General features: G+C 42.2%; 1 protein-coding gene across 4 annotated transcripts in view; it reads right to left on the bottom strand.

Annotated features, from left to right (window-relative positions):
* Nucleotides 1–11,639, bottom strand: part of MED27 (mediator complex subunit 27) — a 156,050-nt gene extending 144,411 nt beyond the window's left edge. For all 4 annotated transcript variants that reach the window (XM_030535676.1, XM_030535675.1, XM_030535678.1 and 1 more), the window contains exons 1-2: nucleotides 11,375–11,639; nucleotides 6,647–6,791 (exon numbers count right to left, since the gene is read on the bottom strand). In XM_030535676.1, the coding sequence (XP_030391536.1) occupies nucleotides 6,647–6,791; nucleotides 11,375–11,580 (351 nt within the window). In that variant the 5' untranslated portion in view covers nucleotides 11,581–11,639. The remainder of the gene's footprint in view (nucleotides 1–6,646; nucleotides 6,792–11,374) is intronic.
* Between the last annotated feature and the right edge of the window lie 748 nt (nucleotides 11,640–12,387).

Consider the following 12,387-nt stretch of genomic DNA (forward strand, 5'->3'; position numbering starts at 1 on the left):
AAGTCCCTTTAAGATAAGAAGCATTTTTCCTATGAAAGTGTTCACCTACCCCATCGACATACAGTATGCAACACATTTACTGTTCCAATGGAATCAATGGATACACCTTAACAGGCATTGCCTCAGGCATACACAGTGCTAGGGTACACAAATGACACCCCAAGGGCAAGGAGGATGGATAAATATACAGAACAAGCAATGAACTCACAGAAGCAGCGGATGAAGGATCAAAGGTACATCCAACTCAAAGAATGAGGTGGACCTCAAGTGTTCAGAGAAGATGTTAAATGTATTCCAAATTCAAACATTGCTACAACTGGCAGGACAGCTATTATATTACAAGCTTTAATAGATTAAAATTAAATTAGCCTAGATGTCATGTATCCAATAAAATTGAGTATACCTTATAAAACAGACTTTAATTAGACAATCACCTACTTTCTTTTCCACAAGACCACTGCATCATTCAGAGCACAGAATGGACAGCACAGAAGGCAGGGTTGCTTAGTGAATGAAGCTGTTATCCATAGGTCCCTGGCCTCATTTGCAGCAGAAAGTTAAATATGTTCAACAGAAAGATGGGGCGTACAGGCCTTGCGATTAAGGCACTGGACTGAATTCCAAGAGAAAAAAAGGAGTTCTGTTACAGATGTGATGTTAGATTAGCCATTTAAAACAAAATTTGCAGAGGTAGTCACTGGTTGTTCATTTTTTGGGAGCTCTACCGAGACATCTACCTAGGATGTAATTTTCAAGACTGCTGAGCACTCAGTTCCAACGGAAGTCAATAGGAGTTGCAGGTGCTCTGCACCTCTGAAAACTCAGGCTACCAGAATCTTGGGCACCCAAAGTCAGCAGGCACTTTTGTAAATTTTGGCCTAAATCTCAACGTGCTTCAGTTCCCTACTTGTAAAATGGGGATAACAATACTTCTCTTCCTCACAGGGAAGTTGTAAAGATGAATTCATTAACATCTGAGAGCACACCGGAAAAAAAACATGAAAATATTCTATATTCAGTGCAGCATTTGGACAGCATACAGTAAATAAGATATGAGAGTATACAGTGAATGATAAACCTAAGTAGTAACAGTAGCCTCAGCCTCTGCACTCAACCAGGCAGGGTGCTGTGTAAAAAATAGTATATGATCATGTAATTAAAAGCTAATACAATGCTTACAAACTAGGAGTTAGAGTTAAGGTTGCACAGGAAACCTTCATTCTGGCATTTCCTAACTTTTGAACGCTTGGCTTTGCCACCTTAATGTAATTTTAATATAATTTTTGTATGAAACATATATGGATATAAAATATCTGTATTAGTCAGTATTTCAGTCTAACTTAAATGACTTTTAACCAGTTCCTCAAGTGTAAAATTATAATTGCGGTACTATCTTCCCATAAGATTTTTCTGTGAATTCTAACGTAATACAGAGATGCACACTAGAAAACAATGAAAAGTATTAATCTGCAGGTGAAGTGCTGAGTGGTCTAAGTAATATCAGACCACACATGCACATGTCACAATCCTTGAAACATTCACTGTAATCTTTGATTTCTAAACTGCTCAGCAGAGCAAAGTACAAAAATGCAACTGTTCATATGTACATGATTACTGAAACAGATCATTTCTAATCATTAGGCAGAGCTCAAAGAGCGCTAACAACAACAAAAGAAAAAAGATAACTGCTGGCTCCAAGGAGCACCATAACTTACCAACAACTGATCAACATCTCACCTACAGGAAGATATCTAATTCTTTTCTTGTTAAATCAGAATGTACAGGAAGGTCAATTTGGGAAATGGTACAGTAACTCCTCACTTAACATTGTAGTTATGTTCCTGAAAAATGCAACTTTAAGCGAAACGATGTTAAGTGAATCCAATCTCCCCATAAGAATTAATGTAAATGAGGGGGGTTAGGTTCCAGGGACATTTTTTTCCACCAGACATATATACATATACATATATATATATATATAGACACACACACACACACACACAGTATAAGTTTTAAATACTGGTACGCAGTGATGATGATTGTGAAGTTTGGTTGCGGTGGAGGAGTCAGAGGGTGGGATATTTCCCTTACTGCTAAATGATGAACTAGCAATTGGCTGAGCCTCAAGGGTTAACTCTCTCACTCTGCAAGGCAGCAGGAATGGCAGGAGATATGCGCATTTCCCTTAAGTACAGCACCTTGTTAATTAGATCAGCTTGCTGAGACCAGCCCAGCTCTATGAAAGATGAGGTAAGTGGGGTGCAGGAGCAGGGGGACACCCTGACATTAGGTCCCCCTTTTCCTTCCCTCCTCCCACTCCCGCACATCAAGCAGGAGTCTCGGGGAGCAGCTCCAAGGCAGAGGGCAGGAGCAGCACATGGCAGTGGGGAGAGGGACACAGCTGAATTGCAGGCAGCTGCTGCACATGGAACTTAGGGGAGCGGGGAGCTGATAGGAGGCTGCCGGTTCACCCTCGTTCAAAGCCCCCACTAGCTAGCTGCAACGGGCTGCTCTTCCTGTAAGCAGTAGACAAAGCAGGCAGCTGCTAAACAACATTAGAAGGGAGCATCACACAACTTTAAACAAGCACGTTCCCTAATTCATCAGCAACAACAACATTAACCAGGATGACTAAGTGAGGAGTTACTGTACTTCAATTATAATTAAAAACTTAGCTTCCATTCTTAAAGAAATGGTAAAAATTATATATCACTCTATATATTAGACCTAAATATTGACTAATGGAGACATCTCCTGTCTCCATGAGCTCTATGACCAGGAATTAACTCAACTGAGCTATATGATTTCTGTGATTACTTAAAACAATAAGTCATTAGCCAAAGCAAACTAAAAGCCATCTAATTCCTCCCTTATAAATCATCAGTTTCAACTTTCAATGTTTATACCAGCTAAAATTTTTAAGCTCTGCTAGGCAGCACCTGTAAAAGTAAAGTTCTTTTGAAGATTCATGTGTGAGTTTAATACATACATTTAAAAAGCTGTTTTGTGTTCCCAAAGAACACAGCTGTCTCTATTACATGTACAACTTTACCATATGCAAAAACTACAATAAGTAAATATCAAGATAGCAGGTGTTAATAAAGAGCAGCCAAGATAACTCTTCTCTAGGGAAAGAATTAATTATTTCATTATAATCTTCTGTAGCCCTGGAGCAGGCGAACCTTAGCTGCTCAGGTCTAGAAGGAACTGCTTTTGTGGTTCATGGGAACAATAAAGTAAGTTCTTGGGGTAAATCTCTGAAAAACCACAACTATCAAGTATAAACTAAATACATGGCCCCAAGCCAAAGCCTTAAGACACTAATTGCCATTTGAAATGTGGGCTTCCACATGATATTCATTAACCACAGTTATACACATTCACACTGATGGATAAAATGAAGCTAAAATTTTCAAGGGAATCCTTAATTTCCCATTTTAATATTTAGATTTCAAAGTGAGAATTTTCTGTTAAGGTCTATAAAACATTCCCACACACAAAGTATTGCAAATCTATTCATTTAAAATGCCTTAAGATATAGTGTATTTTCACTACTTTTCTCCCAAAAGGTAATTCACTTATTTGATATTTTATCATATATATTAGTCTTCTACCTAAATTCTCATGGTTTTAAAAGTTAAACGGGTATGTATGGCTCCATGCAACAGTAGAAGGCTTTTACAAGTGCTTTTCCTGTGCTTCATGGATTGTTTTTGGAATCCTACCCTAGCACGCGCACACACACACACCGATGTCACCAAACCTTTCTTTATCTTCCACATGCAACCAAGTGATTATTCATGTAATCAGTAATGCAAAAACAATCAAAAGAAAAAGGGAGAGGGAAATGCCCTCATCTCATCAAAAATACAACAAGCAACCCAAAGGGGTCACAAATTAAAAATTAAATGCAGACAGAGAAAGTGCATCCACACATTACTGCTACCGAAACTTCCCTTCCAAACAGGGGACACATATAGTAAGGAGAGAAGGTGGCCAAAGACATACTTTAAAGTTATACTAATTACATTTATTCACAACACATGTTTATCAATGAAGAAAAATTAAGCATCAGCATACTTGAACACCATTACAATCTTTGCAGCTACAGGCAAAGTCTCTGGATGGCTAAAGCTGTCACACGGGTGACAGATCTGCTGTTAGCAACTAAGGTAATCTATATACCAGTGCCAAGTGCTGCAAAGACAGCAGGAGGTGACTGCAGATTACAAGAAACTCAGGAAAGGAAGTTAGTAATGCTTAGAGATGCATCAAGCAGACAATAACTAGTTAAATGCAAAATTTATATATTTACTATAGACTAGATCTGTACAATACGTTCCCACTAAACAAAAAATAAAAAATCCCCTCTCCAAAAAGACAATATCTATTAGCACTAAATTCCACCTAATTTATAAAATGTTAACATGCATTTGCACTCTGAAAAATTATTGCAAAAATGACAGTGGGGTTCTGTGGGTCTTAATAAGACTAGATCAATTTGCTCTGTTTACAAATGAAAAAAGTCACCTTCCATATTCATTCTAGAATCTGAAAGTCTTTCTTGGTCAGGCATCACCAGTAAGAAATCATCTACTTCTGGAACATATGTCTGCTTACTTTACTACCCAAAATTTTTGCTATTTTTTATTCCTGATACTGCTACTGAACCAATACAACTATGTAAGAGAGATGGATTCTTCTCTTTCTTGTCCATCACTGGAATTATTAGCGAAGTTCCAGTTGCAGAATCTCTTACCAGTAATGAACAATATATCATACACAAATCAACCTCACACTCTCCCCTAGTTGTAATGGCTCTGGAGTGCTCACAAGGGTACAAAGTAATTTTTGTTATTAAAACAAAGATACTTTGTAAAGTAAGTAGATCGGTATAACAGGTTGGCAACATCTGGTTGGAAAAACCCTCTGGAAGTCCCCAAGCCTGAGTAGAGGGGTTGGGCTTGATTTTGTATTTCGTTTTAAATTTGTCAACAAAACAAAACTCAATAAGGGGGTTTTAGGTCTCTGACTATACCCAGGAAGTAGGTCTGCTAAGTAAGAAAGTCAAACTGCTGATAACTACACTTTAAACAGAAAAAAATCAGTTTAAGGGAAAAAAGAGAAATCACAATTAAACTGAGTTTTGCATCAGACTAGAAATTCTGCAGCACTGCAGATAAATTAGAATAGAAGATTGTATTGGATTAAAAATGAAAATTCACAATATGATCAGTAGAGTATTCCTTGTGGGGTTTATTTTGCTATTCAATTTAATTTATACAGTCCAGAAGTGGTAAATACAGAACAGATGTTTATATTTACAGTACAGAGGTACACACCAATAATTATCAGGGAGTTGTGAAACAGGAGGTTTCAGCTGCAAGACAGGGGACAGTTTTGGCATTTGGGAAGGCATGGGAGGCAGGTGAGGCTTTTGGCAATGGGAAAGGGATGCACCTCCAGTTTCTCTCTCAGAAGTAGGTTTGGAAGGGACTTAAACTCCTAGTTCTCCACCTTAGCATCCTAATGCCTTCTGCCACAAAGTCTTGTACTTCCTCCCAGGACAAACAAGGGCATTATTAGCTGGATATTTGTGCTAAAATGACCAGTTTGAATAGACAACACAAAGTTATTATTAGGTTTCAGAGTTACACCCCACCAAGAGAAATGTGGGCAGTTCTGCAGATGACTCTGATGAAGTGAAGAAACTGCCTGCCAGCACAGAAGGGGTTAAAGAGGACTTTTGGGCCCAGTTAGTCCTGCCTCATTGTACCTGCAGCCAGCATCAGGCGTGGAGGGGGAAGAAAAGGAGAGAACCTGGTTCAGTTCAGGGCTGACTGGCAAAGAGGCAGGAGCTAGCTGCCACCTTACCTGAGAGGAAGGATCACTAGCTTGCCAGTCAATGCAGGAAATAAGCATGGTCTCCCTGGCTAAAAGAGACTGTGAAAGACTTCAGAGCAGCAGGCCTAAGAGATAACTGGGTGACTAAAGCACAGAGACCTTGTGGGGTTGCGGCTCTGCAAAACTTATGTTTGCCCTGCTCAGAATAATCTGGGACCACAGCAGGACACCACCCAAGTCCACGAAGGGACACTACTTAGAGAGAAGCCACCACAGCAACTTGGATTATAAGAGCCACCCCATAAACTGAAGAGACAGCAACAGGAAGCAACCCAGGACAGTAGACATAGACTTCCTGCTGGGCGGTCCCCTGTTCAGGGGTTGACTCACACAAGGCACTGGGCTGGGATCTGGTGGAGTGGGAGGGCCTGGGTCCCTCTACTCCACTGACATAAAGATTGAGCACCTTGACTAGGGAAGCAAGGGGCTGGCGGTAAAGAGTTCCAACCACTTGACCACCTGGCCCTCCACACCCCATTACAATGACAATACAACATCAGTTCACATTTGGAAGATTATCTTCACAAACATAAGAATTAAAAACTTTAAAATAAATTAAAGCTTAAATTCTGTTTCATAAGTTCTGCAGCCTTGATAATATGAAATATATAGGGTTCTGCCTTTGTAGCAGACCAAACATTATATACCAATGCATACCAAATACCCCACCTATTATTTAATTACTTCAGAGTCTACTAATGAATAGATCTATTCATTAGAAAATTTGATATGTATCTTTTACCTTGTTTGACCATTTATAGGCCTGAAGTAGTTGACTGTAGAGAGGAGTTTTGTCCTGTACAGGATCTAGGCTCAACAATCCACTATTATGGAGAGGATGGTTCTCAGATGGTTTGCCTACTAGATTGCTCAGACGTTCCAGCTCACTAAAAGCAGAAAAACAAACCCCTTTTATGTAAGATCTGCAGATAGTGTGAACAATCAACTGTGTATGTTAAGATATGGTCCTTACACATCTCACAATTTAAAAAAAAAAATCAATTGAGACAAAAATTTAAAAACACTTGTTCAAAGCTCAAGGCAATTTGACAAGCATTTAATCACCAGTATTAACGAAAGAGTCACAAATGACCATTCCCAAACAACAACACTTTTCCCTCCCCAAAAACCTGGGTAAACAGATGGGCTTTGTAACATGCCCTGAAGATTCAGAATATTCTGGACCAGGCTTGGTAGAAATTCCAAACACCGGGACACTCTCGGAGAATGCCCTTCAAGCAGCACTCTCACTTTGAACCAACAGCCCTCCAGCTTGAGCACCTCTCTGACTGTAATTGCTGCAGTACAACATGCAGACAGGGGGCCGGTCTACACTCTCACAGTAAATCAATCTAAGTTACACTACTTCAGTTATATGAATAACATAGCTAGATCCACTTACTGTGGTGTCTACACTGCCCTGTGTCGACGGGAGGCACTCTCCCGCCTACTTCCCTTACGCTTCTCAGGGAGATCGAGTACATAAATGAATGGGAGAGCGCTCTTCCATCGATTTAGCACATCTTCACCAGACACGGCCAGAGAGGTCGCCTCTCTCAAGTAGGCAGGTTCCACACTATTTAATTAAGGTATTGGAACTTAAAAGTTCTTTCCCTTAAATAAACAGAGGTAATAATGCAGGACCTGATTCTGCAGCACATCCTGAACAGCTTATTAATGCATGGAAGAAGTCTCTAATTCATAAATTCTCAGGGCAGGGATGTATCACATTTTTACAAACGCCATGCATACTTCTAGATCTGTATAAAATACTACTAAACTGAAACACTATGGTTTATTATTGCTGCCCTAAAAATATTCCTACTATAGTGCTTAAGTTTAGTTTTTGCTGCTTACATCTCATTTACCAAACATCACATTTAGTGATAAAAAGTTAATGCATATTTTAAATATTTCATAATCTTGATAAACCCAGAAACTTTCCATAGTACTGAAATGCAATATTACAAATGACAGCCATAATCAGATGCCTTTTCCTTTGATGAGTGAAAGCTGAATCCTGCTATCATTGAAGCCAACAGCAAAACTCCCACTGAATTAAGAGCAGGATTCAGCCCTTAATGCAGTGATTTGAGAAATTCTTAGCAGGAAAGAAGCCAAATGAAGGATCCAAAGCTGAAGAAGAAGAAGAAGAATATACTTAAAAATACAAAAATTAAAAAGGGAAAATACTAAAAGTGGGGGGAACACTGCCTTTGCAATTCTTTTCCTCTTTGCCTGTATTCTGTCCATTTAGGTTGTCAGCTCTCTAAGAAAGGGACCTGTTGTCATATATGCCTATAAAGCACCTGCCTCATTTTCGGATACTATATAAAAAAATAAATCACATACAAAAGCTTTGATTAAACATTAGTTAAGGCTGTTTATCAACATAAACTGAAAAATCAAGAACAAACTGTCAAGGGATCCAAGCAGTTTCCCTGCTGTGACATCATCCTTCTTCATAAACGATCATTAAGGCTGCAAGTCTGTCACGGAGGTCACGGATTCCATGACTTTCCGTGACCTCCATGACTTCTGCAGCGGCCAGCCCCTGGGTAGCAGCAGCAGTTTGGGTGTGTGGGAGGGGAGCTAAGGGCAGGGGGTTGGAGGGTGCAAGGCTCCCCAGCTCCAACTGGCATGGCCCTGAAGCTCCTAGGCAGAGCCATGAGGCTCTGTGCACTGACTGCACCTGCGGTTCCCAGCCAATGGGAGCTGCAGGGACACATGGCGCTGGATAGGGAGCCTGCCAGCCCCGCCAACCCCTCTACCACCCCGAGCACCAGCAGGGGTCCCGGACCATGCGCCACAGCCTGCCTTCCCGCCTAGCACCAGCAGGGATCCTGGGCCACCTCCCCCAGTGCCCCCGGACCGCCCTGAGTACCCACGGCCCCCACCCAAATTTTAGTCACAGCTATATAGTACAAGTCAAGGACAAGTCACGGGCTGTGAATTTTTGTTTACTGCCCATGACCAGTCCATGTTATTAAAAATACCTGTGACAAAAAAGTAGCCTTAACTATCATTCCCTCTGACTTACATGTCCCACACCACCTTAAGGTTCCATTCCTGCAAACATTTAGGCATGTGCTAGCTTTACTACTGAAAGTAGACAAACTGAAATAAGTGGGATTACTCACAGTAGTAACATTAAACATAAATTGCCTTTTTATGGCATTATCCAAAGTCCATTGACTTCAACAGGCTTTTGATCAGATCTTTGTTTCATTCAGTAATTTAAATATGCTATCATGTGTCTAAAGCACCTCTCTTACTTTTGCTCGTTATATAAATAATAAAAATGATATCTATCCAATTATGTTGCAAACTTCAGAAAAAATAATTAGATCTTTTTATAAGTGAGTGAGAACACCTTCTCTAGCTAAGATGCAAGACAGGAAAATATTTCAGGTAACTTACTGACAGACACTGTCATCAAATTTGGTTGGCTAATAAAAAAAATTGGCACAATTTTGGAACTTCCCAAAGTGCAGTTTCCATATGTGTGGAAGGCGAAAAAAAAAAAGTCAGCTGAATATTATCAAAATAGAAATTCAGTGAAGTAGTGGAGAAAGCCCTTCAATTTATTTGCAACTTTAATTTTTTTGTGTTTACAAGGAATCAAGTAGGATGCTAGTTACGTTCACAGCCTCAGTATGATCATATTGGTTTAAGTGCAACACAGCAGCTCGTATGGGGGAGCAGTAAATAATAAAATATCACTTGTCTGGACTGAGTTCTTGGTCACCTCACATTTCAGAATTATACAACTTTCCCTAGTCAAAAGAGAAGTTACTGAATGTTTACAGCCAGTGAAATGAATATTTATAAAACTTTTACAGCACTGCACTTTACAAAACAAATAAAGAGAGGCCTTGATCTTGCAAAGGGATCTGTTCAAGTAGCTCTTAGCTAGCTTTCTTGTATTGTATTGTATTAATTATTATTATAACTATCAATCCCTTTGCAGGATCCAGTTCTATGTTAAAATGAAAATAGCAGATGCACAGGAGCAGTTACTTAGATTAATGTACATTCGTTGAGAGTTACTTTTGTTGTTTGTACAAAAATATAAGATTTGGGAGGGAAAAATAATTTCAATGGCTTCCTATCCTACAACCAAAGTTTAGCATCATTGTTAAACTAGTTTCAGAGTGCTAGCTGTGTTAGTCTGTATCAGCAAAAACAACAAGGAGTACTTGTGGCACCTTAAAGACTAACACATTTATTTGGGCATAAGCTTTCATGGTCTAAAACCCACTTTTAGCCAATGAAAGCTTATACCCAAATACGTGTGTTAGTCTCTAAGGTGCCTCAAGTACTCATTGTTTTTGTTAAACTAGTGTAGCCCACAAATTTCTCCTCTTTCACTTAAGTCAGTGGTTTTCTACCTTTTTTTCATTTGTGGAGCCCTAGAAAAGTTTAAAAGGAGGTGCAGACTCCTTTGGAAATCTTAGGCGCTAGGTGCTGTACAAACAGAACAAAAACACAGTCCCTGCCCAAAAGAGTTGATAAACTAAGGCCCAAATCCTCAAAGATATTTAAGTGCCTCACTCTCATGAACTTCAGTGGGAATTAGGTCAGTTAGGTGTTCAAACACCTCTGAGAACTTGGGCCTAAATATAAAACAAGAGGCAACAGATGGATACAGACAGATGGAGAATACAAGGAAACAGTGAGACCATAATATCCCCTGCTGATGAGCTGTTAAAAATCTACCTGAACAAGCCACACAATTGATAATGGGGCTCACGATCTCTCGGTTTCTGATGCATCCTATCAAAACTCAACCTTTGGGATGAATTTGAAATGCAGCTTTTAAAAGAGACGCTGTTAACTTTAAAATCAAACACTATACACAAAACTTACTAACACCTATTAAAACAGAAAGAATTCTGAAAATCTCCTTCTATTTACACTCTTTGTTTACTTTTTCATGGTCTAAACCTAAAAAGGCAGATTCTGTTTAGTCAGTGTCACAAACTTGCCCTCAATTTCACTCTGAGGTTCTCAATGCTAAGAGGTTTTTATTTTATTTCAAACGCTGCAGGGGGAACATTTGCGCCTGTAACACATCACACTGGCGCTAGCCCTGACATAAGCTTGCTTCCACCAAATTAAGTGGACATTCAACTCCAAGTCAAGTCAGTTTCAAGACAGGAGCGAAAGGCAAGGGCCAGCCCTCCACCCACCTTGTGCTCGTCTAATCACATTTCCTATTTACAATCTCTCTCCCCGCTTTTTCCGTGCAAAGAGGAGCCTCAGGGGCTCGCCGGTTCACCGGATGGTTCCAGCTGAGCGTGCCCCTTCCAGCCTCCCTCCCCCGAAGCCAGGCTCTCGCCTCAGGCCCCTGCTCCCCCGCGCCGCCCCTGGGTGGCTCCCCCCACTCACACCTGGCGCCGAGCCTCGGCCCACCATCTCTCCAGCGTGCCGCTTCCCCTCAGGTGCCGGCCCCCGGCCCCGCACGCACCTCAAGTCCCGGCTGACCGAGTGCAGGCTCTCCTGGAAGCAGGCGACGAAGCTCTTCTCGCGGCCCTCCAGCGTCTCCTTGTTCCGCATCCCGTCCTTCAGGCAGTCAAACACCCGGGTGACGCTGGAGCGCAGCGCCTGGATGGCGGCGATGGCCTGGGAGAAGGCCTCCAGGTTCACCCCGGGGCTCAGCACCCCCTCCGCCATCTTACCCCGCAGCCAGCCGAATCGGCCTCCCACACTCGCCTGGCAACGAGAAGCGCCGGGAACACCACGGGGCCGCGTCGGCCCAGGGCAGGCTGGGAAATGTAGTCCCGGGGGGAGGGTTAGAGAAGTCTGTGGGGGAGTCAGTGTGCGTGAGGGGGTAGCGGAGTCTGTGGGTGGATGTAGGGGGGTGGGGAGTCAGTGTCGGGATAGAGAGGTCTGTGGGGGTGGATGTAGGGCGGTGGGGAGTCAGTGTCGGGATAGAGAGGTGGAGTGAGTGAAGGGGTACAGAGGTGTGTGTGGGTGGATGTAGGGGGGGTGGGGAGTCAGTGTCGGGATAGAGAGGTGTGTGGGGGTGGATGTAGGGGGGTGGGGAGTCAGTGTGGGAGGTGGAGTGAGTGAAGGGGTAGAGAGGTCTGTGGGGGTGGATGTAGGGGGGGTGAGGAGTCAGTGTCAGGGTAGAGAGGTGTGTGGGGGTGGATGTAGGGGCGGGAAGTCAGTGTGGGAGGTGGAGTGAGTGAAGGGGTAGAGAGGTGTGTGGGGGTGGATGTAGGGGGGTGGGAAGTCAGTGTCAATGTAGAGAGGTCTGTGGGGGTGGATGTAGGGGCGGGAAGTCAGTGGGGGGTATAGAGAGGTGGAGTGAGTGAAGGGGTAGAGAGGTGTGTGGGGGTGGATGTAGGGGGGTGGGGAGTCAGTGTCGGGATAGAGAGGTGTGTGGGGGTGGATGTAGGGGGGTTGGGGAGTCAGTGTCGGGATAGAGAGGTCTGTGGGGGTGGATGTAGGGGGGTGGGGAGTCAGTGTCGGGATAGA

The sequence above is a fragment of the Gopherus evgoodei genome, chromosome 16, assembly GCF_007399415.2.
Source record: "Gopherus evgoodei ecotype Sinaloan lineage chromosome 16, rGopEvg1_v1.p, whole genome shotgun sequence".
Lineage (NCBI taxonomy): Eukaryota > Metazoa > Chordata > Testudines > Testudinidae > Gopherus > Gopherus evgoodei.